At 34.5% G+C, this 27,764-nt stretch overlaps 2 protein-coding genes across 3 annotated transcripts; one reads left to right on the top strand and one right to left on the bottom strand.

The window, feature by feature from the left end:
• LOC133186826 (ubiquitin carboxyl-terminal hydrolase MINDY-2-like) lies at window positions 1-27,764 on the bottom strand. 2 transcript variants are annotated; one of them, XM_061322168.1, is made up of 10 exons: window positions 27,535-27,764; window positions 22,768-23,288; window positions 19,881-19,987; window positions 18,522-18,712; window positions 16,653-16,795; window positions 6,982-7,178; window positions 4,900-5,001; window positions 4,227-4,425; window positions 3,984-3,998; window positions 1-1,907 (listed from the first exon to the last, which is right to left on the bottom strand). In XM_061322168.1, exons 1-10 carry the CDS (start codon window positions 27,668-27,670, stop codon window positions 1,893-1,895), a joined length of 1,626 nt encoding a protein of 541 aa, XP_061178152.1. In that variant the 5' UTR covers window positions 27,671-27,764; the 3' UTR covers window positions 1-1,892. The 2 variants fall into 2 exon arrangements, with proteins under 2 accessions (XP_061178152.1, XP_061178154.1); XM_061322170.1 differs by lacking the exon at window positions 3,984-3,998.
• Window positions 12,426-15,427, top strand: LOC133187282 (uncharacterized). Its single transcript, XM_061322644.1, has 4 exons — window positions 12,426-12,608; window positions 13,667-13,763; window positions 14,688-14,833; window positions 15,209-15,427. The coding sequence occupies exons 1-4, from the start codon at window positions 12,539-12,541 to the stop codon at window positions 15,310-15,312; spliced, it is 417 nt and encodes a 138-aa protein (XP_061178628.1). The 5' UTR covers window positions 12,426-12,538; the 3' UTR covers window positions 15,313-15,427.

The following is a 27,764-nucleotide window of genomic DNA, read 5'->3' as shown; positions in this document are numbered from 1 at the left end:
TTTTTTCAATATTTTAACTTCATTTTATTGTATAAATGATAAGATTTGTTTCAAGAGAAAATATTACTACTAGCTTAAGTTTGTCTACACGGGAAAAATAACAATTTGTAGAAAGACACAATATCCCGTCATAAATAGCAGGATTTGGAATATAACTAATACACAGAAAAACAGAGTACACAAAACAACTGGATTTATTTCAACACCTTTACCAGATATACAGTGGATATAAGTGTACAAAAATTGACATCTATTTCAAAATGGTTTTAATCAGGTATCCAGGTACTTGGTGAGTCTTGTTACATATACTGTACTTGTAATAGAGATTGATATCACAGAAAAATTATCTGGTTTTGAATCACTGAGTAATTTTTACACCCCTGCTTGAAAAGTGGGGGTATATTGTGATGAGGGTGTCGGTCCAGTCATTATACTTCTGTACGTACGTCTGTTAGGCTTTGCCACTATACTCGTATGAGAGATGTGGGGTATCATTTTGTGAGCTCAGTGTCACAGTACCTCTAATTTTTTCCCCCTATAATGGTTCAAGTAGGTAAAAACTGCAAAGATTGCACATCAAAAAAGGGACAGTTTTAAAACATTTAAAACTTCACCATAAAAAAGTTTGGAAGTATGGTTTATCTTAAACAACAATCTAAAGTATACCTATCATATATGACGAGACTGGAGACTTTAATCTAATAAATCACCAGTAGCCCGCCCTCTGTCAGTAGTTTGTCATGATTGCTGTTTCTGGCTCCTACAATTTTATCAACACGCACTAAACTCTGATAACAAGTACACTGGAGCACACACACAAATTAATTTATGAAATACTTTGAATGCTTCCAGTTCTTGAAAAAAAGTCTTTTCTTCAATTATTCACAAGACATGAATATTTTCAGTAATATTTAACTTTGTAGAGTATTCATAGCAAAATAATGCACATCACTTCTGGGTACCACCAAAGCACGAAAAAAGTCTGAACACAGGAAAAGAATTTAAAAAAAAACTCTGACTGGATATCTTCAACATTTAACATGTACATAATACAGACAACATTCTCTCAACAAAGTGATAAAAATGATTTAAAATTGATTCCATTATCAAACAGCTTAAACTCTTTCTAACTGAGAGGGCAGTGTTTACTGTAGAGTTATCCTTCAATGACAGACAGACAGACAGACAAACTAAATCACAACACAGCAGGACAAACACTGCATGAAGGATTCCATTACATGGAGGGGGATTTTACACTAGGAACTCAACAGTAAATCACTAGGTACAGCCCAAAGTATGACACAAGACTAACTTTGGAAAACTATTTTGAACAAAAGGTTTGTTATCAAAATTGAAAAAGTTACACTTTGTTGTCAAATTATCACAAATTATGATCTATTTACATTTGATGCCCTTATTTATATAATGCATCTTAAATTATTTCTAATTACGAGTACATATATATGATAAACATGATAAAAGATTAAATAAATAAAATTTAAAACATGTACCAAATAAGATAAATTTCAACTGGAGGAAAAAAAGTAAAATATTTACAGAAAAAATTTTATTTACGCACTTATTTATTCATTGGTATGCAGATAAATTTTTATTTGAGAGACTTACACCTAACACTGTAACAGATTATTCATAGTCTTAAAATAAACTTATGCAAAGTAGGCTATGAAAACAATACAATGACTTGGACAAAAAAATTTTTTTTCACTAACACTAGTCAAGCTTGCTTGGAAATGCCGCAGGTTCACAATGAAAGGGTGTGATACAATTAAACAGTTGAATGACTAGGAACTGAAGATCACAACCAAGTTAGGTAACTCTGTCAGAACACTCTCTCCAATGGAAGCCATGAAGGATTGGATAGAACAGTCACATCATAAAATACAGCACTGAAACAAACAGCAATTATTGTTAATAGTCAGAACATACAGGATGATGAAAGATTTAAAGGATGCATATAATAATTCAAGAGAAATACAGGTTCTGTAACTTGTGACAGTTAAAAGGCCATTTTTTCAGAGTTTTTATTTGTCAAAAGACACAATGCATGCAAATTGTCTTTTGATGATAAAAAAATAAAAAAGAGAAAAACTGGTCATTAAAGAGATTAGGTTCCAGGATCATGAAGCAGATTTGGACTTAAGTCAAAATTGTTATGTTGTCTTCTAGGTTTACAATAGAACACAAATAAAAGGATGACTGCACTTAACGCCTGTTTTTGGGTCTTTTTTGGTTGCTTCTGTTGATTTTATATCTAAACCTTATTTCACTTTTGTATGTTTATGAAAGAATCCTGTCAATTTGGTACCAAATTTAAATCTTAAAATGATTTTAGACTGTGATACTGTGATACAATAAAATGATTCAATGTTTTTTGTCCTTAGTGCTTTCCAAATATAGTGAATTTACACTTACCTGCCCTTGATTGAACATTAGATATGCATGAGAGGTGGAGCTAAGATTGTAAATATGGGTCTTAAATTAGACTTGATAAATAACAAAGACATGTTTGAAAAAAAGAACGTGATCACTCTTTCCAATCTCCCTCTCCATTCTGTATGGCACAAATACATTTCTGACAAAGGTTTCAAAACGAAACTAACAATATGAGCACATCAATGTAATCAAAGTAGATTTTATATCAATGCCAGATGACTTGTTCGAACACAATGTCCTTGTTAGCACAAAACATGCTACCTTACAAGTAACATGACGGAATTTAGTATTCACAAAGTTACCCGAGGTAGGACATCACGTGGTGAATTATAATATTCAACATGTCACAATCCTTGGTTACAACACAGAGAGCGAATGTAAAAAGAAGCATTTTTTTTTTCTTTTTAACCGTGAGCGCATGTTTGTCTATAAATCTCCTTTTGACACAATATTATTTATGCAAATATACAACTACTGTGAAACGGAGAACAATAGACAAACATGCGCTGACTATGTATAAAGTCAGTAAAAAAGTGGGCATCCTCATTATTGTATGGAGATTCAAGAAATTGTGATGACCCCTGCCTTTAAAAACAGATTCGAACTTCGTAAATACACACTTTTATTAAACGTAATTATATAAAGTTGTAGATTGGATGTTGACCATTCTTGCAATGAAAAGAAAAATGCTTGTTTTGAAAGTTTATTTTGTCGCAAATTCTGCATGTCCTTAAGTGCAGTCATCATTTGAAATATTATTATTTGTTTCCCGTTCATGCTGTTATTGTTAATTTTTGTAATAAATATTCATTTTATGAATGACACAAGCTTTGACTTGGGTCTTAAACTTACATGATCCTGGGGCCACATCTGGGGAACCTTTTCATTCTTATTTTTTCAACAGACTTTGATGCTCTAGGACTCCACTCCAGAACCCCAAGTGACTACAACACAAGTTGACATATCCAATCCCCCCCCCCCCCCCTTCATCAAGTTATTTCCCCCAAGAACATTGCATTGAGACTAGAACAAACTAAACATGAGTTGTTTTACCTTGGTGTCAGTTTGAACACTCTATAGGAACTACAATCTCTTAGACTTCCAAACTAAATGTGTGAGCACTGTACAAAATGAGCCAGTGGGACTGTGTAATTAATCCAGTATGTAATATATTAAAATATATTATATTAAAAACAGCTAATAATTTCAAAATGATAACATTCTTAAAACACTTGGAGAATGCTTAAAACTATTCCCTATGTGAAAATTTAACTTAGAGAAAATAGAATTCTTTCACTTCTGTGAAATGTGGTTTAAAACTGCACAAAGACAACAATTAGTTCCATAAAAACTCAATGTGTAAGAGCTAGGGAGTCAGAAGTTTGGTGATAATGTCATTCTCAGTTAGTTTAGAGACATTTAGAGTGGAACTGTGTCAGTTTGATTGGTTCTACAGAACACAGTGTAAAAATGTGGGGGGGGGGGGGGGAGGCTGACACACAGGAGTTGAGGAACACCATGGTACATACCAAGGAGGAGTTTCTCTGAGGAAAAGCAACATTAAACGATTCTGAGATTACTGAACTTTATAATACCTATTTAACTCTGTTTGGCTTTGCAGTAACCAAAGAAAAACTCCTCAATATTGAGGGAATTTTCTAATAGAAAAATGATAACTGCTTTTTATAGGAGTAAATAATGTTAAAAATAAAGATTTCTGTCTAAAACTGGTTACATGTTACCAATAAATGACTGACGGACAGCGTACTTACATTATCCTTAGACCTATCCCTAGGTTCTCGCTCGCTCTCCCTCTCTCGTTCCTGTGGACGACCTCTAGCACCCTGAGCAGTTGACCTTTGACCCTGTGGTTGCTGCTGCTGCTGTTGTTGCTGTCTCTGTTGTTGCTCGTTAATCGCTCGCATTGCTTGCTCGTCTTCTTCAGCCTGGAGTTTGGCTGCTAGTTCATGGCTACAATCACACATTTAAAAATTCTGTACTAGATTTAAAGGTACAATAAAACACAGTTACAGCAAACACACTTATAATGATTTGCTGTACTGCAAAGTGATTTTATTCCCAATAATTTCAAAACATACTAGAACAAAATAACAAATTATGTTTTTAAGGAATCAAAATAGTTCATCCTTGGCACTTCACTTTTAGCATGTTTTACTGTATAACAAAATATCAAAGTTTAACACGATATTTGTACCAGAGTATCTCAGGCTACAATATATCTTTGTGTTCTGTTATCATTGCCTTTTATTCCAGAAGTAACCACAAGCAGATTCAAACCTGTACACAGTGTGTTGTGAATTCCTTACAAACAGACACATGTACAGTTTGTAAGAGAAATACTTGAAAGATCAGGATCTTTAAATTTCAAGAGAAACCTTGTTTAAACAAAATTTTCAATCACAAATCAAGGGAAGTAACTCTTACTCTGACATTTGAACTTGTTGATGTTGTTGTTGGTTTTGTTTCCATGCCAACTCTTCATCTGTCATTTGTTGTTCTTGTTGTAAAGACATTGCCAATAAATAGCTACAAAACAACTCAGAATATTGTCAGATCAAATCAACATTAACAAAAAACCATTATTCAAGTATACTGTTTCTCATCATTATAGAAAACTTGTACTATGCATTTTTAAATTACAGTCTATTTTTTTTTTTTTTTGGTAAATTGTTTTTTTTACTTACAAATATCCTTCTACAATTTAACTTAAGTCAATCTATTCAGTGGAAAGACATTTAAGGTTTTGCCAAAGGCCAAGATGTCCAAAAATTTATGTTTACAATAGCTCCAAAACTATGTGAGGTATAACGTTAAAACTTTTACAGTTTATAAATATATCATTGATTAACAGATAGAAAGTATCACTTGAAAACAAACATTTAAAAAAAAAAAATTTTTAAGAAAAAAAAAATCAAAAAATTTGCATATTTTAAAAAATGCACCTCCTTAATTCTGTACTTTGGGTGAAAACCATCATTGCAGAAATAATATATGGTTATCAATGAAGGGCAAGTTGGACGTGAATGGTCTCTGAAAGGCTGTCATTGAAAGCATGACATGTATAAAGACAAGACCCCTATAAAATCCGCCATTTGCAATGTACTTTTGGTTTCAAATCTTAACATTTGGACAAAATAAACAGGGAAAACAACTTTTCAGAGGCTATCGAAGTCCAACTTGCCCTTCATTGATAAACATATATTGTTTCTGCAATGATGGCTTTCACTAAAAGTACGGAATTAATTAGGTGTATTTTCTTAAAATATATGCATTTTTTTAAAAAGAATTTTTCCCGATAAAAATTTTTTAAAAGTTTTTGTAATCAAGTGATACTTTCTATCTGTTCATCAATGATATATTTATTTACTGTAAAAGTTTTAACTTTATAAATCACATAGTTTTGGAGCTATTGTAAAAATAAATTTTTGGACATGTTGACCTTTGGTAAAACCTTAAGATCATTTAGCTATCATAAACACTCATGGCCATGTGATTACAAATCAAGAGGCCCATGGGCCACAATGCTCACTTGAGTAACCTTGGCCACACAGTTCTTGAGAACATTTTAATCCTTCCCATGTAAAACTTTGATACCCTAGTGTGGTCCCATTTTTGTCCCTGTGACTTGACCAAACTTGAGTGAACGTTTCATAGAGATAGTTTTATATCACTATGACTAATTGTAGCCCTTCTGGTCTACAAAGGATTTTTAAAGCATGCCTTTGTAAAACTTTAACCACTTATTGTGGTCCCCACATTATCTCTAGGGTCAATAATTTGAAAAAACAAACTTGAATCTACTTAACATGGGAGCCCTTTCATATCAATATGACTGCTACCCTGCTGCTGATCCCTTATTGTGCCTCCATCCTAGACCCAGGGGCCATGGTTTGATCAAAATTGAATTTTTACTAAACTAAGATGCTGCAATATTAACCCCTTCTGTTCATAATAAGAGGATGGATTTTCTTAAGAGTTTACCTAATAAATATACATTGTCATGTCAAACTTTGATCATTGGGGCTCCATCTTAAACCTGGGAGCCATGACTTGAACAAATCTGAATAGATGTTACATGTGAATACTTGTACATTTATATGACAAATTTAGTGCTTTTGTTCTTGGGAATATATTTCAAGATTTTTCCTATATATAAAAATAAATTCTTTTGTTAAAAATTATCCCTCCTGTATCCCATCCTTGCCCTGTTGGTCATGATATAAACAAACCTGAGTCTACATTAGGCTTTGTTTTGTTTTTTATACCTTAGTGGTTCTTGGCATTTTGATTGCACCCTAGTGTATTTATTTATCATCTCCAAGTAAAAAAGGTGTTCACCCAAGGATGCTTTGAGTCAAGTTTGGTTAAAATTGGCCACATGGATCTAGAGAAGAAATCATAAATGTGAAAAGTTACAAGATGCCAGACAGATAGACAACATACAAACTTAAATCAATAAAGCTCAACTGAGCCTATGGCTCTGGTGAGCCAAAAAATGAGACATACTCTTGATCCACTTGTTCATCTGATCCTGGGGGCACCTCAGGAGGTACCAGTGTTTCTGTGAGAGGGGGAGGTTTGGTGTAAGTGTGAAACTGGGCATCCACAAAGTACCCGTCCCCCTCCACATTGTTCAGCGTCTCCCAGACAACGTTCTTCTCATTCAGAAATCCCTGGTCTGTCACCAGCAGGAACAACTCATTCTGTAAAGGTTAAAGTGAAAGTCACCCACAGGAACAACTCATTCTGTAAAGATTAAAGTGAAAGTCACCCGCAGGAACAACTCCTTCTGTAAAGATTAAAGTGAAAGTCACTGGCAGGAACAACTCTTTCTGTAAAGATTAAAGTAAAAGTCACCGGCAGGAACAACTCCTTCTGTAAAGATTTAAGTCAGCACAGAGACAACATTCAGACTGCCATTATAGCCATTGTATTTCCAGCATATACTATAGACCTTTCAGACTTTGGTCAGATTCGGGTCACAAAGAAACAACAGGTCTGACCAATAAGTATACACACACTGCCTCCTGTGTATTCATTGTTTTCGTCATTATTTCATTCTCTTACATTTTTTTCTATTCTTTTAAACCTATCAGATACACATTTACTTAAGACTGATTCAGACCCCTATATCATTATTGATTCAATTTCCCTGTGCACAATGTACTGATGCTATTTTTGATTACTAGTATTTCTGTCTCAGCACCAAAATAAGTCTAAGATCTTATTTTAGCTTAATACTTTTATAGTACATGATCATGAAATTTATGTACTTGACAAGGTCAAATAAAAGCAGCCCATTACTTAACTATTACAAACATAGGTAATCAGAGATTACAGACCTCACCTCAACGAATGTTGTCTTTAAGTAAGGCAAAGTCCCACACTAAACTAATAATCTTGTGCATCCCTAGATGCAACATTTATGCAATTTTGGTCTGATAGGGCTTGCAGTTACTTGGGAATAGACTTATCTGTAAACCTAAAACTAGTACCTCATCCAGAAAATGTAAGTCTAATCCAGCATCCGAAGCAAGTCCAGTAGTGTGAATCCTTAGATGTATCATCCATACAAGTTTGGTCAATATAGGGTTTATAGTTACTTGGAAATGAGATCTGCTCCAAAAACTTTAACCTGGTCACTCATCCGGAAAAATGTAGGTCAGATCCAGCATCCGAAGCAAGTCCAGTAGTGTGCATCCTTAGATGTATCATCCATGCAAGTTTGGTCAATATAGGGCTTATAGTTACTTGGAAATGAGATCTGCTCCAAAAACTTTTACCTGGTCACTCATCCGGAAAATGAAGGTCAGATCCAGCATCCAAAGCAAGTTCAGTAGTGTGCATCCTTAGATGTATCATCCATGCAAGTTTGGTCAATACAGGGCTTATTGTTACTTGGAAATGAGATCTGCTCCAAAAACTTAAACATGGTTACTTATCTGAAAATGCAGGTCAGATCCAGCATGTGAAGCAAGTCCAGTAGTGTGAATCCTTAGATGTATCATCCATGCAAGTTTGGTCAATATAGGGTTTATAGATACTTGGAAATGACATCTGCTCCAAAAACTTTAACCTGGTCACTCATCCGGAAAATAGAGGTCAGATTCAGCATCCAAGGCAAGTCCAGTAGTGTGCATCCTTAGACGTTTCATCCATGCAAGTTTGGTCAATATAGGGCTTATAGTTACTTGGAAATGAGATCTGCTCCAAAAACTTTAACCTGCTCCAAAAACATTAACCTGGTCATTCTTTAGCTGAAATTGCAGCATCTGAAACCTTAACTGGTACAATGAAACACACTAGAAGCATCCTCCATGCATCTCTGACTAATATAGGCCATAGAAGTACTTGAAAAGAAAACTGCTCCAAAAACCTTAACCTGGGACACCAACGCCGACGGTATTACATAAGCTCCCCCAACTTCGTTGAGGTGAGCTAAAAAGTGATCAAATATTGTTAACCTAGTGTAAATCCCATTTTATTCACAAGAACTTCACCATTGCAAAATTGTGTGATGCTGTCATTGTACATAAATAATGGTCTCACTGCCTGTAATATTTCCCCATCGCAGAGCTTCTCGAACGTCTGCTTGGGCGGATGGTGAGAGGGACGGGGAGGGCGTTGACGGCAACACGGTCTGGCCATCTTTTTACGCTGGCGCCTGCACGGTGCCGGCGGCGGGTTCTGACCGATGCATGTCACGAAGCGCCCTCACACCAAACCCGACCTTCTTCGCTTTGTCCTTGCGGTGCAAGTATGGACGGCGATTGAAGGGGAGAGAGGAGGGCGGAGGGAACCGGACACCATAGGTGAGAAGCGTCGCGAGAGCGAGAGAGAGAGTCTCTCTCTTTATTAATCCATTAAGTATCCATGAATAATTGTAGCAACTCGGGCACTTTATTTTAATATTGGTGAAAAGATTATATGAAAAAATTATGTATAACTGATAAACAGGTCAAGGAATCTACCTTATATGGATATTGTTGTCAAAACGCACAGCGGTGCTTATAGCGAACAATGGTCCAATCCAATGAATAAACAGAAAAGCATGATGGTCTACTACATGTTTATATTTTACTATATGCACAAACATGTGGTTCAGGCAAATTTAGGGCACAATTTCAAATGACTGCGGGAAAGTCAACTAATAATTATTTTTAATGTTTTTGTGAAGAATACGAAGAATAGGTACTAATTAAGATTTCCCATGCTCACATTAACAAACAAACTGAATTTTCTGTGTTAAATAGTACGTTGATATGCCGCTCTCAAAGTCTTCACAAGTAAATAAGAATTCAGTTTTTATAGCTTGATATTCGTAAAATTTGCTATGCTTCTGGCATTATTCATTGTTGCTTTGTTATTTGTTTACTAGAAATTAAAAGTTAATGCATTTATATAAACATAAGTTTATTGCTGCACGGCATTATTTTACACAGTATAATTATCATGTACATTGATCATAGAATGTGTATTGAGTAGCATATACATCGAATTTGTATGTAGTAAACAAAGACAATACGTGAGTACACCTCAAGAGTCGATTGCTTTGGACCAGGGAATACTCAGGTGAAATTCATATTCACTGATAGTACAGCACAGGAAAAGCTGCCAGGCAATTGTCAACAAACGGACTTGTACAATGGAGTGGAGAAAACCCTAATTTTACCGTTGTAAAACATTTGTATGTAAATGTGAGCATGGAATTGGTAGATAATGATGTATATATTGTATTAAGTGTGTAAAATGCTTGGAAAAATGCATCAGGTCCTTCCGAGAGCGATTTAAAAAACTGACCTTTTCAAAACGTACATGTAGTATTTCTTGTAGTTGCCCATAATGCAACTCAGCTGATTGGTCAGTTTGTCAGTCACATTGGTGCCTCATTCAGCATGTAAATTTATTCTAACGTCACAGAAAATAGTTTCCTCGACCTGATAAATGCATTGCTATTAAATGAAAGAAGATGTACTGTAAACATACTGACAGTGTATACTGAAAACATACTGACAGTGTACATACTGTAAACATACTGACAGTGTATATACTGTAAACATACTGACAGTGTATATATTGAAAACATATTGACAATGAACATACTGTAAACACACTGACAGTGTTTATACTATAAACATACTGACAGTGAATATACTGTAAACATACTGACAGTGTATATATTGTAAACATGCTGACAGTGTACATATACTGTAAGCACAGAGAAATCAAGGCACTCAAAATTTAACACTTTCTACCTCTTCAAATGATTAAGGCAAACATAAACAAGAAGTCTATGAGCCAATGCTCACTAGTAATACCCCTTCTTTGACATGAATGTACACAAGTTCAGTTATGGACAGACACAAGGATGAACAAGAAGTTGACATCAGATTCATACAAAAATGAATCCCACCATATTACAGGCCTAAACAAAGAGTGTGCTAAAATTTCAAGCACCTGCAATTACCAGTAGTAGTTGCTGAGCAAATTGCGACCAAAATTTGTTATGTATGGTAGGGACAGATGCACGGATAAACAGGAAGTTGACATCGGATTCCTACAAAAATGAATCCAACCATATGGCATGCCTAAACAAAGAGTGTGCTAAAATGTCAAGCATCTGCAATCAGTAGTTGCTGAGAAAACTGTGACCAAAATTTGTTATGTATGGTACAGACAGACGCATGGATAGACAGGAAGTTGACATTGGATTGATGAATCCCACCAAATGGCATGCCTCAACAAAGTGTGTGCTAAAATTTCAAGCATCTGTGATGAGTAGTTGCTGAGAAAACTGATGAAAAATTTGTTACGGACAGACAGACACACAGACAGACAGACACACAAGGGTAAAACAGTATACCCCCCTCTCCTTCGGAGTGGGGGTATAATTAGTGCACATGTGTCATAACCTAAACAAGAATAGGCGTACATGAAGCAGTTTGAAAGGTGCTAAAATATTATCACTGAAATAATTACATTTACAGAATGTGATGTACAAAAAGGATATCTATCAATGTGATTTTAAGCTACCTTTACCTAACATACAAGTCACCCGCGTGGCGCAATGGTTAGAGCGTTTGCTCTAGAGTCCCGGAGTAAGGAGTTGATCCTTACGTCGTAGGTTCAAATCCCACTGTGGGACGTGGAGACCAGTCCTTTGTATGAGACCGCATAAACTGAAATCCCCTGTCACAGTAGTTGCTGGCACAAAAAAGATCCCTCACTGCTCAATGGCCCTGAGTGCCAAGTATAGGTTAAAATTTGAAGACCTCCACCGGCAAGTCGTGGCATTTTGATATGAATGAAAAATTCTCAAAAAGGGACGTTAAACAAACAAACAAAATCTAACATACAAAAGATTTTTGGAAGAACATGGATTTGAACAATCCAAAAAAAAATTTGGTTCCACAGAAAGAAACTCTATTTTACTTAATACCAGTATTCAAGTTATTTTCAATACATGTACATCTCTGGAATAACTAAGTCCAGACTTTTATGTGACATGATTTTTTTCTATAAATGTCCCCTTCCTTTTGACCTGCACCCCTTTATCCCAATCCCTAAGTTCTTGATGACTTGTTAGTACATGTACTAAAGAAATATATTTATTTGTGTAAGTAAAACTGTTAACAAGATGTACTTCATTTTAACAAAGCCCTTGTGTGGGTTTCCTGCCTTCTTCCTTTGAGGAGCATCAGGGTAAAAATTACTGGGGCACACTGAAGGGTAACCAACACAGATCGTACATAATTACATAAAAAAAAATCTTTAATTACCTAATTTTTTACATAATATCTTCCAGTTTGATCTGCTTTACAGTGTTATGTATGGCTTACTGTTCACGTAGTTTTCATATCTTACACAAAAGACACATTTTTTTCTTTTAAATATAATCAACAAAATGATACTCATGTCACTTTACACATAAGCCAAGACATCAGCTGATTCGTGATTTCCATTACAAAGACAGGGCTTGTGGGATTATCTAAGTGTAGTGATAAAAATAATAGGAGTACACAGATTACCGTGGCGACACAGAAGACATGTGATAGATTCTGAGATGATTGACGTGGATATTTCATTTATTGTGCTTTTGATTCTGACTACGGTTATCATCACCATAAAAACAGGTTGGTTATGGACCCAGTAGCTGCCTTTTTTTAAATACTAAATTTTTATTTTTTTTCTCCTGATAGGTAAATTGATATTTAAATTTTATTTTAGATCATGTAGATGTATACCTTAAAAAAACAAAACAAACCTCTCTGCAACAAAAAATATACAAATGCTGATGAAAAATGTAAAACCCTAAAGTTCCGCCCACTTTGCATCTTCCTATCAGCTTTCATCTTTATGTAACTAATTATGATGCTCCGATAACCAAGAAATAAGACTTAGTTTATAATTGTGGCTTTCACTGGAACACTTTTAATACAAGTTTTAACCTATTTTTGGACCAGTGTGAATTAAATTTTTTACACATATTCAGGGCTTTTATAAAGATTAGAGATGGGTGGTACTTCAACAAAAATAGGTGGCTTGTGGAAGTGATTTTAATCAAATACATTATCGAAATTGTGTCCATCAAATATTCCGGCTGGTACAACCATGATTTCAGTCGGGTAAAAGTACTGGCATATTTTGAAAGGCCTGCATTAGGTATTAAATGGATAACTATAAATTTTTTATGATTTTGCATGAATCTGGACATTTGAGGCATTTTTTCTACGACATCAAAAAAAGGTTACTTCAAAAAAAAAAAAAGATATTGGAAGAATTTTGAAATAGGACAATTATTTGATTTACTGGTGACCCGTTTTTAAATTCTCAAAAATTGGGAACATAAATATTGCAGGTTTAATGCAGATGATGCTGCATCCTCTCTTCCTACTTTGTCATATAATTTTTTTTCATTATAATGCTGAACTTGTAGTTATTCTAGTAGAATTCAAATTTTAGCACCTTATGCACAGCATCAAGTGAGCTTGTTCATGAACACCTCCAACACAAAGCCCAAACATTGCTAACATGCGACTTTGTTTACTTGTCCATTGATTATAAATATTGTTCTAAATTTTAGAATTCACAGAAATAAGTGAAATGAACATTAAACATAATATTGAACTAATGCATATCAATCAGTACCAGGACATTATATTTCCTATACAAGTCTTGAATGCCATTTCAGTTGAGGGCGGTAAATGTTTACAAGATGCACAGCGACAATGTCAGACAGAATCGGCAGGATTAATTGAGGCCCAGAGACAAAGCACAGGGGTCTGTAGGTAAACATACTCAGCTCTGTTGCCTTATTCAATAGATGACACACAGAATTAATCTATTAATGTGATAGTTTGTTTAATCCTAAGAAATGAGGAGCCTAGGAAATAATTTCCTTGTTACATGTAACATAAGTCTGTTACAAGACCTAGGGATAAGAGAATAACAATGTGCTGATCTATTGTATCAATCTTCAAAATGATAATTTTTTTATTAATCTGTATAAATATTTACATCAATTTTCATAAATCTTGCATTACCGGTAGTTGTCAAAATAAAGAGAAATAACTCTTTATTAATGATAATCCCCTCCCCCTCCCCACCCCTGAAACAAAATTTTTTTTTACATGCATTAAATATTATTTAACAAATTCATACCTAAGCTTTTCTTGTTTTAGGGGAACATGGTTTACAGATCAAAAAAAGCAAAACCAAACTGTCCATTTTATGACCAATTTCAAATAATATACAACTACAAACTTACACTAACTTAACCAGATACAGTCAATTTCATATAAGTCAGCAAGACTGAAAGATTAATAGATCATTTGTCAATATCTAGGAGTATACCAAAATCTGATGAGCTTAAGTCTGATTTGTGTATATGGCCCCATTATCAGAAAGGGTTGTAATTATGAGCAATTAATTGACACTTGTATTAAGAATTCATAATTAATTACAAATGAATTCTACTTTGCATTCAAAAAAACTTTAATAGCATACCGGGTATTTACTAAACATGTTGAATTACGAGTATGTAAAATGTAAATAAATCTCAAGTTGGCATAGGCAGTTCTTTGGGGGTTTCCAAATTTGTAAAAGTTAATAAAAAACTACAGAAGTCTTCAGTAGAGGGATTTTGTATAATGAATGTGAATTGTTTAATCATCTGACTGTACAAATGCATTACAAAGTGAAATATTTTTCAGTGCCTACGCTGACTATGACTCTTGCATAAAAACCTCTATAAGTAAGCTGGGGTGTCGCCTGTCCCCAAGTGAAGCAGATCTCTATGAGAAAGATATCACTAACATTTACACAGAGTACCCTCATGGCTGTACCAAGACCGCCAGTGGTAAGTAAAAACGCGCATAATCAAGCTGGGGTGTCGCCTGTCCCCCAGTAAAATCAGATCTCTGTGAGAAAGATATCACCAACATATACACAGAGTACCCTCATGGCTGTATCAAGACTGAGAGTAGAAAAGATTATGTAAATATTTAAAGTTTTTGATTAAAAAGTGTGCAGTGCCTTGGACATCATTTTACACTTAAAAATAAATGCAGCATTATTTGTCTATACAAGCAATTTCACATCAAACAGTATAATTTGAAATTCAGATCTATTTTTCAGTACACAATTACTTTGCTCTGTAATGTGAAAGTTGGAATTTTAAAAAATATTGATCACCACTGAAAAATATTCATATTTTTCTTTCTTCCTGAAACAGGTTGGATCGCGTCATACACGGCCCGCTCAGCAGCTACAGGGAGTGTGTCAGCGACACTGTTGAGCTTCACTATTACGCTCGGATTAATCTGTCTCTTACACTAATTTCTTATCACTAACACTGTGATATCTTATCATTTTTAATTGTTATTTATTTATGTCATTATTGCAATAAAGAATAATTCCATCAAACTAAAAGTTGCAATATGCATTACTAGTATGTAACTGTGAAATAGTAACAACACAGTAATTCAGTAAAGTTAGTTATTTCCCTCACTGAATAAACACAAAGAAGGAGAGACAATGCAAAGCAGGATTGTCCCTTACAAATTGTTAAATCTTTGAACTTTACCCAAACCTACTTGTCACAAATTCAACAGACTTTTTCCACTGGTCATTTTGTATCATTCTGGCAAATATCAAACTAATGCATCAAACTGTACTGTTTATAGAATTGACGACATTTTTACTTTTCATGCATGATGTGTCTTACTCAAACATATGATAGACATCTTCATAATTTAGACTGCCTGCAACATTGTTGTAGTGTGAAATAAATATTTCCCTCCAAATAATTATCTGAAGTAAGTGTATTTTGCATCTGCACTTCATGAAAATAGCCTCAGCAATGATAAACAAAGTAACAATGTAAAAAGTACCTAAAATTAACAACAAAAAAACACTTTTAAACTACTTTCCCCCAATTTAAAAAAAAAAACTCTTTTGCAAAAAGAGATCAGAAAAGATACACAAGATAGAAAAAGGGAAAAAACTCCAACATATGTCTTCATTGCAAAAAAATTGTGTTTTAAAGTAAACAATGTACACAATATGCATATGTTTTGAAGAATTTAGGCTCTATGCTGTTTCAAAAAAGGCCTGCATAAAGATGTAACATAAACTTTAACCGGAAGTGTCTGATGAGACTGTAGCTCTACTGGTGTGTACTTACAATAAAGATAAATGCATCTCAGTAAAGTCAACTCCTAGTGTGAGGTAGGAGGGCATTGTCAATAACTAAACCTTCACCTCATGCAATGCATACAACATGTAAATAAATTCTGAGATTGATGTGCACTGACTTTCTGCAGTAAAATATGGTTAAGGTCTGACGACACATTCCGCAAATATTTGTTTTGTTTCTCCTTGTAATATATAAGAAATATTCATGATATTAACATTATCTTGTGATTTCTAAACTGTTTTCAAAATGTCTTGAAAAATAAATACAACAAAAATTAAGATATTGACAATTCAAGTGATTTCAAATATGAATTTATATAAGAAACACCACCCTATGGTATCTTGCACAAATGCCTGGTAAGGTACCTCAATCTTTTGTGAGGAAACTTGTTAAAGTAGCAGTACTTCAATGACAAATTCTTGGGAAAATTCATATATTATTGAGGAACGTGTCATCTGACATTAAATGGCTGGTCACTGACCTTTTGTTTATACAAGGTACTGAAGTGGTTGTTTCTGAAGAACACACAAAGCTGGTCTTCTTTCACGGTTGAGTTGAGTTCATACAGCCCATGGTAAGTCAGCTGTGATGCCGTTCTATCAAGGAAAGCCTCTGCCAACAGTGCTAAAATATAACAATTCCTAATTAACAATGTATGTATCCTAACACAGACTTTAACAAAACATATTTTTTTTTTCTTAATCAATCATTGCATTTAGTTGCAAGCACAGATTTTCAAACAATGACTTGTTAATAGATGTTGTGCTGACTTAATTTTTTTTTTTTTTAATCATTCATCATTTATCATGTTTATTACAATGTCTTTTGCATGCAATTGCCGAAATAGTAACAAAGGTTTTGACAAATGCAGGGTCATGTGAAAAAATAATTTACTGTTTTAAGGCATTCAAAATGGAATTAAAATGGCATTCCTGCGTTTCTCAAGGGTATTTTGGTGAAACTTGTGCATTTTAGTGATTTGTTATTCCAGTCAAATTCGGTAGGCTGTAGGCTGTTTTGAAATCCAAATTTCTCATCAGAATTGGCTTCAGATTCATACTGGTAAAGTCTGATGTCAAGTTCAATAATTATTCCATCTGATTTTTTAACACATGTAGACCCATACCACATACTGAAAAAAGGGTTATTTTTGCCCCGTGTTATTTTCGCCCTTTCACATTTGCAAGTAATTTTGCCCACAGTTCTGTTTAAGAAATTATACTGTGTTCTTTGAATTCACCCGTTTTAAATTCACCCACCTGTGAGTAAGGCGAAAGGGGCGAAAATAAAACGGGGGCCAAAATTTTCCCTTTATACAGTATCTAAGCTTAGTATCCTCATCATTGTTGGGAGTCAACCTCATGCACTGTCCTTAATACTGACCCACAGCAGCAGTACATGTTGTGACGTCACACCAGTTGAGCCTTGTTATCAATCCTTTCTATTTTCACTTAACTGGATTTTCAAAATAGGTAAAAATAGCCATGTTTAAAACCCAGTAACTTTGTTAATTGTGCATAAATTTCAGCAGTGCATTTTTTTTCTCTGTTTTATTTTATTGTATTCTTTATTATTTCAAAAAATAAAATGCTACTGCAGGTAACCTTGAAGTGTAGCAAATGCTTGCATAATATGGACCACTGTCCAATCACTGATGATGGATTATAAATAATCATCTGTTTATTACTATGTGGGAGTCTTTTACAAATACAGAAAATGGTCTTGTCTTCTTGAACTTAAAACTGGTGCATAAAATGGCCAAATAGCCAAACCATTAATGAGTGAAGTTTCCATGAATATATAGACCAAGCATTATGTTGTAGCAGGTTAAGCAAACTTGTGATATTTTACATCAGTTCTGTGGCAATGTAAATGAACTTGTGGGGACAGGAAATTGCTTCCATAATTACATTTATCCTATGTGCTCTCCGGTCCTTTTAAATACTTCCTGATTCACAAGTTCTCACAGAAACCCGAACAATTTTAGATTCCCTCGGACTAAGTGTTCAAGTGCCTGAGTATTTATATCATTATATCAGGATAAGAGATGTATAATTCAACTTCCCTCTCCTACCCATTCATTTTCCTGAAGAACTCTTAAAAATTAAGTTTTCATTTCTTTCTAATCCCATGAACACTTCACATTCTTTACTCATTCATAATCTTCATTTCTCCCCTTCAATTTTATGTTTTAATTATTTTGTTTTTTCGGTTTTTTGTTTTTGTTTTTACACACCCATACAGAGTACGCCAGAGAATATGACCAACCCCTCTTTCTTCTAGCACCATACTTATCATTTTCAGATATTTTACACAAATCTTCCGGATGTTTGACTTGCCCCTGTTTTACCTTGGTTGACAAGGTCTTCTCTCTCAGAGCTCCGATCACTGATGATTTTCTCCACCAGTTGATTGTAACTACAGTTTCCAATCGCCTCCACCATTTTCATATCCTGTGGATCAACGAGCCAACCATGGTACAAAGGGATACCCAACAGGTCAAAGATTATACATTCAGGGGTGTATTCAAAATCCTGTATCCTGCAATATAAATATGTTTTAACCATATACATGTGGTAGACAATTTTAATTACATAATGAACCTATTCATGTACTTAAAACCCACATTTTCTTCAAATATGAAAAATTTGCAACTGCAAAATATGGGATATTTTAATAAAAGAGTAAGCCACCTTGAACCATTATCATGTGGTGACTTATTCCTTTGTTAAATTTTTGTGATACATGTATAAAAAATTGTAACAAGAGGCCCATGGGCCACAATGCTCACCTGGGTAGCCTTGACCCCACTGTTTTTGCCGACTCCATATTGTAGCTTCATGTTAATTCCAAAAGGTCATGACTTAAACTTGAATTTACACAATATGTGGATGATTCAAAGCCAATATGAATAACATGGTCTTCCTAATTTGGAGAACATTTTTCCTTATACACGTACATGTGTTATATAAAATTTGATCCCCAATTTTAGTCCCACCCTTACCTCAGTTTCCATAATTGAAAAGAAAAATGAATCCACATAACTTGGGAATATTTGCACATTATATGATTTAGTGCAATCCTGCTTCTCTTGAAAAGTTTTTTTTTTAATTCACTACCTGTTCTCTTGTAAAACGAATCCCTATTATGGCCTTGTCCCTGCCCCAGGAGCCAGGATTTGAACAAATTTAGTTCTGTAATACATTGGGATGCTTGCATATTATTACATTTAATTTGAAACATGGCCTAGTAGGAAAAATGTTATCCTCCACTGTGGCCCCACCCTACCCATGGGGTCAAAGATTTGAACAACCTGAATCTGCACTATATATGAACATGACATCATGACTAAAAGGTGTAAATCTAATGCTGACAATTAATCCTGCCTGTAACTTGTGTATAACTGCCATGACATCATGACTTACCCTGTAAATCTAACATTGACATCTAATCCTGTCTGTTACTTGTGTATAACTGCCATGGCATCATGACTTACCCTGTAAATCTAACACTGACATCTAATCCTGTCTGTAACTTGTGTATAACTGCCATGACATCATGACTTACCCTGTAAATCTAACATTGACATCTAATCCTGTCTGTTACTTGTGTATAACTGCCATGGCATCATGACTTACCCTGTAAATCTAACATTGACATCTAATCCTGTCTGTAACTTGTGTATAACTGCCATGACATCATGACTTACCCTGTAAATCTAACATTGACATCTAATCCTGTCTGTAACTTGTGTATAACTGCCATGGCGTCATGCATATTCTGCTGAAAATTTAGCTGAACAGCCTCAGTGCCATTCTAAAAACAAAATGTTAAAAATTTAGGTTATTGTAAAATTTTCTCCAAAAACATGAACACAGGTAGATAATCACATATAAATGAATGCCAAACATATTATACATGTATTATAAAATTAAAGCAATGTATTATACGAAATAATGTTTGCTTAATGAGACATACTAATAATTTCCATTTATAAAACACTTTAGTAAAACATTTAAAAATAGAAAAAAATGAATCAAATCTTATTTTAAGTATTAGTAGTTTCATCATTTGAGCAAGTTTGGTATAGCCACCAGCTGTTAAAGATCTCCATAAACTATGACATGGTCACACTTCTGTAAAATATACACTGTAGGCCACATGCAACCTCTAAAACACGAGCAATGGTAGGCATCCCTTGATGCATCATCTGTGCAGTTTGTAGATATAAAGGAAAGATTGAGATTTAAAAACTTGAACATGGTCCCTCAGTCATAAAACATGGGCCACATGCAACATTTAAGCATGAACAGCTTAACCCATCCATAGACACCCTTAGCTGCATTATCCATGCACATTTGGTCCAGATAAGGGGCTTATAATTACTTGAAAATGAAATCTTTGTAAATCTAATTGAAGACATTTAGTTGGAAGCACATACTGAATAGGGGGAAAAATACCTCAGTGTAAATATTCAGGTATATTCACTTGATTTTATCAACATTTGGTGTAACTCTGATCCTTTTATAATAAAATTTTATTCATACAATAAACTCTCTGACTTCCTGTAGATACAGAATGCTATAGTCAGCATAACATTTATCATCCTGTAAAAATGTTAATATATGGTTAGACTGGTTTTCGCGGTGATGTCTTATCCCTTCAGATAAGAGAAATTGGGATGTAGTATGACACCACTCAATGTAACAGTATACAGGGAGAAATCATTTAATATTTATCGTCAAAGCCGTTAAACAGCACTTGCCTAGATTAATTTGTGAATTAATTACCAAATCTAATCACTTTATTTAAACATCCCCTAGTTAAGTTCATGTAATGAATACATCACACTGATGTACACTGGGATACATTTTAACATCGAGTTGTCATTCTAACACTATGCATAAAATGGATACAGACAAGGGAGGTAACTTTTATATCATACCAATCTCCGAATTCATCAAACTATGATTATGCCTGAGGTGAGAAAAGCTTGAAAATTAAAACCCAAGGAATTAATCCCCTATACAGTATTAGACCAAAAACACATCTTAAGATGCACTATGTGTGCAAGTTTGGCTAGGAAGGCCCGTAGGAAGCAATTTCACTTTGAGGGGGCACAACCATACATTTTCAGGGTTTTTTTTGGGAGGGGGGGGGACTATCAACTACCAAAAATTCCTTGACAAGCAAAAAAAAGGTCATCAGACATTATTATTGAGGGGGCACAAGCATATGCAGTGCGGTCTCATTATTACAATGTTCATTTTGTCACGCGAAAATATCATAATACTGAGGGCAACATAATAAAGGTTCCCAATAAAATCCATTAAAACATCGTTTTGAAAGCTTGTTATTTTTGTGGGAGGTGTATTTTTGCCCTTTTGTTCCCTTCTTCTGTATCCAATTCTTAATAAAAACGCAAACACATATATAATTTTTTAACAACTTATCTTGAATAGATACCTTCATGATGATATTTCTTTTATTTCCTTCATTTTAAAAGAAATATGCATATTTCTTATAAAAACTTCGGCGATCTTCATTTATCTACCGCCATTTCCTTTTACTTCTGTTTCTGACTCTCTAGATAATTCATTCATAAAAATTTCAATAAGCCGTCTTCGTATTCAATTTACAGTCGTTACTACATAACAACAACAATTTTTAGTGAGCTTTTGGGTATCCAATGAGCTTAGAGCAGCAGTGAACAACTGATGAAAGAGGGCAGTGTGACTGGCATATTTATGGATGGAATTTGACGATACACAAGCTATATGTCAAAATAAATTTTATTGTTTAAATTACTGAACAGAGTTCAATTAGCGGTTCAGCAATTATCGATTTGAATTTCTCCTGACACCTGTGAGGTAGTTGAAGCCACAGTCCAAGCTGTTAAAATGTAAGTGAAGTTCAAGTTTGGCCCAAATTATGTTTGATACCCAAGCTGTCCATTACCGCAGTTAAATTGCAAACGAAATTACACAATACGTGTTTAACAAACATGCACAAGATTAAATGTAACCTTTTATTTAGTAAATTAATTTTATTTATTAACCAAAGTATAATAAACTTTAAAGAGATAGATAAACTAGAGACTACATTTATAAATAAACGGTTTAATTGTTTAACAATGGCTTTGACATGATGTCTCCAGTTCTGCTGACCTTGCTAGAGCAGTCAAGGTGTGTGCAGTCGAGCGTCACTTATCACCTAACAGGTCTGTAGGTTAACACTCTGTCAGAGCACAGGTGTTTCAATGTTTATTTAGCATCTCCTTAAGTGTCTACCGTTGATCAGCACTGAATAAACACGGAGTGAAAAAATTTGTGGACAAAATTTTTACATCATAATACCGAGTCCCGGCATTTTAGGACATCGTAATAAACGGTTCTATTTTGTCTAGATTTGTTAAGAAATGGTTTTGTGCTTTGAATTTACAACATAATAAGCGTTCTATCTTATAAAACCGTCACCGTAATAACGAGACTGCACTGTAGCAGGTATGTTTTCTATAGTATTCTATATGATATTTAACAGCTTACCGTTGGTGCACTGAGCTTGTTATTTATTGATACGGATATTTAACAGCTTACCGTTGGTGCACTGAGCAGGATACTGTCCCCAAGGTAAGTCATTATCTGTTCTGGTGTAATGACTTCTATCCCTGGATCAAGCCTAACTTTGGCTTTCAATAGCAAGATGTTCATGACAGCTAACAGTGGACACGGTCCATTTTCATTCTGGGTTATAATGGGAACCTCTAGTGAATTAAAACTGGTCCACTTTACATGATAAACACTAGGTTCACAGCTGTTGTCCACTGGCGTTGCAGTAGCACCAATTGCGGCATCATTCACACTGGCAAGGGCGGGTAACTCAACTCTAAGCTTGGTCTGTTCACCACTTGTTTGGCTGGTGTCTGATGATTCATATGAATCTGTGGTAGTCGTGGTGGTGGTTGATAATTCAGATTTTTCACGGCAGGGGGGCTCCCAGGTTTCCCCCTCTTTCTCCTCAGGTTCATTTTCTTTACATTTTTTAGGTTCTGGTTGTGAATTTTCCATGTCAGACTTCTCTTCTACAAATGCTATCTGTGGTTTTCCTACTTCTTCCACTAATGCATAAAATAAAATGATTCAGTAATACGTATTGTAATTCAACAATATGTACTGTACCAAAAAAATAAATGCAAGCTTTAATGGCATATAAGCATTCAATTTTTAATGATAACTGTAAATCACTTTTTATTCGTGAGAACTTTATTTTCGCGTTATCATGAGACCGTTAGCTCACAACAATTCTACTCTCATGTATAATTCGGCTATTAAAGATTATATAGATTAATAACTAGAATTCGTGAAAATTTTGTTTCGCTTAAAATTACCAACAACAATCTCGCGAAAATAAAGTGATCTACAGTATTAGAGAGTAAATATTATTTAGGGATCAATGAAAATCAAATCAACTACCAATATTTTTGCCTTGCAAAAATTTCCTATCTTAAGAGACCCATGACTTCAATGGTAAAGAGGCCCATGGGCCACAATGCTCACCTGAGTCACTTTGGTCCACCTGTTTTCGATCAGCAGATTTTTATTTAATTTCCTGCTTCAATTTCATAAAAAATTTGACTCCATATTGAGGACCAAAATCTATGCTTAAGAGAGCTATGATTAAAATCAAAGTTGAATCGACACAACATTGAGATGCTTCAATATCAATGTCACAACATGGCCTTGCTGCCCTGGATATGACTTTGCATTATGTAAAATTTGGATCTCTAATTTCAATCCAACCATAACTCTCGGGCTCATAATTTAAAAAAGAATTGATTCTACAAAACTTAGTGTACATACCCCAGTATTGCTTTTTAATATGATTTTGGTCTTGTCACTCTTGAAAAGATTTCTTCTTTTAAACGCTCATAAAACTTCGATCCTCTATTGTAGCCTCAACCTATTCCTGAGGGCCCTGATCTGAACAAACTTGAATCTTATGCAGACCAGAATCAGCTCCTAAGCACTTTTTGAAATATACATGATATAAGCAATCAATATTCAATATTTCAAACAATCTAGCCTATGCCTTTGCACTTTTGAGGTTTATCGGGAATATGATCATGATGATTATACTATTAGTGAACAATTACTAAACCAATGGATCCACTCCTTTGGATCCTGCATCAAGCCAAGGCTAGTGACATCATTTAATGACACATGATTTGTTTCTTATTACTCAGCAGTTTTGTTATCAATGGTGAGATTTTGCTTTAATAAATAAATAGGATAAAATGAATGTATGCAAGCTGTATTTTATGCACCATCATGTTAAATTGATTTATGTCACTTGATAAATTTTTTATGACGTCACAATGATATTTACCATAGGGTGCATCACAAATGTGAACTCAAGCCTTCCTTAATGAGCAGTGTACAGGAGGATGCTTCCATATATATAACTAATCATGACTTTGCTGTTTTTGAGAAGGAGATTTTTAAAGATACTTCCTAGTATGTATTTCTATGTAAAACTTTGACTGCATGGCCCCACCGTACACCCCTCCCCAAGCGATGCTTTGAGCAAATCTGAATCTACACTACATGAAGATGCTTTCTTTTTTGTATGAATAATAAGGGCTTTGCTGTTCGGCATCAGAAGATTTTTAAAGGGTTTTTCCTATCTATTCTTATGTAAAACTTTGATTATCTAATATGGCTCAAGCCACCTCACCTGACCCCAGGGGTCATGATTTGAACAAACTTGAATCTACACTATGTAATAAAGCTTTCATATTTATAAGTTCCATATTTCTGGTCCCATGAATCTTGAGAAGAAGATTTTTAAAAGATGCCATTAAATTTTCATCTATTCTTAATTATCTCCCCTTGACAGAGGGTGTGAGCCCTTCATTTGACAAAATTGAATCCCCTTCACTCAAGGATGCTTTGTGTCAAGTTGGTTGAAATTGGCTCAGTGATTCCGGAGAAGAAGATGAAAATGTGAAGTTAACAGACAGACAGATGGACAGACAGCTACACATATGGAAGACTGACAAACTTCAATCAGAAAAGCTCAACTGAGCCTTCAGCTCAGGTGAGCTAAAAACAACAACATAACAAAACAAATACTAAAATAAATAGATTAATAAGGGAATGGAAGTAAGATATTAAAAAAGGGGGGGGGGGAGAAGAATATTTGGGAAAAATTTCATAATTTCAATGTTTGCAATTTTTTTTTTTTTTTTTTTTTTTTTTGCTTATTAGAATGTATTCATGGACCTAATGGTGCTCTTCTAAGCCCTATACAGTGACAGCGTTCAGAATATTTCATTCCATATTTTTTAGCAAGGATGCAATTTTGGCATTGAGAGTGTTAAGATAGCGTATAACATTCATTTGAATATCACTAATCAGTAACAATTTCTTCAGCAGTAAGCATGGTAAGGTATGCAGTATTTTTTCTTGGCATCATAGAATCCCTAAAATTACTGCTGGCTAAAATCATATGTCGATTTTTCAAGACAAAGCACTGAATTTGCTCAAAATTTCTTCTCATACAGTTATCAATGGTTATAGTGAGTGCAGCGAGCTCTATGGAACAATGCATACTATTAGAGGAAATTCAGGTTGAAAACTACACATTGTACAAAGAAATTTTTATGACTCCACCCAATCCTTTTTTGCGTACATTGCAACATGGTGGCTACAGCATAAAACAACTTACTTGAAAAGATTTACAAAATAAAAATTATGGAATCACTCTGCCACAAAAGTAACTTATCCTCAATAAATATGACATTATTTTCCATCACCATGATGACACCAAAATTTTCTCAGGTTTTTCTGTTTTTGTTGGAATTCAATCGCATCGAGTCTTTCTGTCAGAGGTCGGAAAAACCACCTCGAATGTATTAAAATCACTGAATGTTAAAAGTTTATACAAGATGGAGTCGCTCCCTATTTATTAAAGCATTGGAAATACAGAGTTAAAAGTCATTCCTGTAGTATAATTTTGGTAATATCTTTACATTCAATAAAGCTGGGCTTCAGACTCTACAGATAAGAGGTCTCCCTAAATTTATTTCAAAGTTTATGAAAAGGGGGGTTGTCATGGTCGCCTACATAACACATTTGAGGTTGTTTTTCCGCTTGTAGGAAAGGCCCAAGAAAGTTTGATGTATTGGAAATTGTCTGAGAACTATTCCAGATGTTCAAAAAAAATAAGTCATTAAAATTGTGTGGGAAAAAAGACATTACAAGACACAGTAAACATAGGCTACAGGAGTTTACTGAAAATTGTGATTTAATTTGCAGTATGGAAATGGAAATGCCTTCTAATGGCAGATCTATCTTTTAAGAAGCATAGAATTCATTAATTATTACACAAGGAAACTGCCCTCACCCTAAAAGTTTCTTCATCAAACTGATTATGCTTTTGACTTGGGGATGGTAGTGCTGAACCCTCCTAGTATATGTACATTTTCTCCCAGAAGCTAGTAGTCTAATCCCTCATTTCAGTGGCACTGGTGAATGGCCTTATTTCAGTTGTATGTTCGTTCACCCTAAAATTTGTTCGCCCTTGACCCCGTCCGCCCTAATTCTCGTTCGCCCAGAGTCCGATCGCCCTAAAACTTGTTCGCACAGGGTCTGTTCGCCTTTTTTATATTGCAGAAAGTTGAATAATTAACCAAATGAATGGATTTTTTAAAATAAATTATATACCTGTCCTATCAAAGACCCGACAGACCAACAGAAATTAACGTCTCAATCCTTTAGTAATTGTTTTCAAAACATAACGCAGATTGTAAAAAAAAAAAAAAATGCCAATATGATCTCCTAAATTACAGTGACATTATTTATTTAACAGCTGATTAAGTATAATTAAACCAATTAAGCATGTAAAAAGCATTAATATCAAATTTGAATTATTTAATTAAGATTCCGGTACAAAAAAATACTGTTGCAGCAACATTTAAAAAAAAAACACCAAGTCGTAAAATATTGAATAAAATAAATAATAAATGTTAATATGTACTATATACTGTATATATATTAGGGCAAACGAGATATAGGGCGAACAAGAATAATGGCGAACGGACCCTGCGAGAACGGACTCATGCGAACAGGTAGATAGGGCGAACGAACCTGATACCCCTTATTTCATCAATTAAAAAAAATAATATTTTATCAGGATAATTTACCAACATCACTTTTTGTTTAAGTGGCTATGTACACCCGACGATGACTCATACACCATGAAAATGACCCACGAGCATGTCGTTTCAGATTGGTATTTTAGCAGTATTTCATCACATATATCTTTTGTTTGATAAGTTTAAATGAACAGAATAATAATTAAACCTTGTTTTCGTTCAGTGGTTGCTTCATTTTCCTCGAATTCAGCCAGTAAAACCTCGTCTACATCAGGGTCTGATTCAGAATCCTCGCTCTTCTCGTTAGAACATGGATCATTCCCCTCTTTAGATGGGGTTGTCATGACTAAAGCTTATTTATGTCACCAAAGTCGCGTTAAGATGTCAAAGTAAATATAAATATGGAAAAATTCTTTTCAAAACAAATCTAAGATCGCC

The sequence above is a fragment of the Saccostrea echinata genome, unplaced genomic scaffold (assembly GCF_033153115.1).
Source record: "Saccostrea echinata isolate AGI-Se365-2 ecotype Australia unplaced genomic scaffold, CSIRO_AGI_Sech_v1 ptg000014l, whole genome shotgun sequence".
Lineage (NCBI taxonomy): Eukaryota > Metazoa > Mollusca > Bivalvia > Ostreida > Ostreidae > Saccostrea > Saccostrea echinata.
Note: the sequence above shows the minus strand (reverse complement) of the source record. Positions and strands in the feature narration are given on the sequence as shown.

Excerpts from the sequence above, each read along its gene's own strand:
- LOC133187282 (XM_061322644.1), top strand. The coding sequence starts at position 12,539 with ATGATTGACGTGGATATTTCATTTATTGTGCTTTTGATTCTGACTACG. Across the intron at positions 12,609-13,666 it reads TATCATCACCATAAAAACAG|TTGAGGGCGGTAAATGTTTA; the intron begins GTTGGTTATGGA and ends ATGCCATTTCAG. Across the intron at positions 13,764-14,687 it reads CAAAGCACAGGGGTCTGTAG|TGCCTACGCTGACTATGACT; the intron begins GTAAACATACTC and ends AATATTTTTCAG.
- LOC133186826 (XM_061322168.1), bottom strand. The coding sequence starts at position 27,670 with ATGACAACCCCATCTAAAGAGGGGAATGATCCATGTTCTAACGAGAAG. Across the intron at positions 5,002-6,981 it reads GATGAACAAGTGGATCAAGA|CTATTTATTGGCAATGTCTT; the intron begins GTATGTCTCATT and ends GTTGTTTTGTAG. Across the intron at positions 4,426-4,899 it reads CAACAAGTTCAAATGTCAGA|CCATGAACTAGCAGCCAAAC; the intron begins GTAAGAGTTACT and ends GTGTGATTGTAG.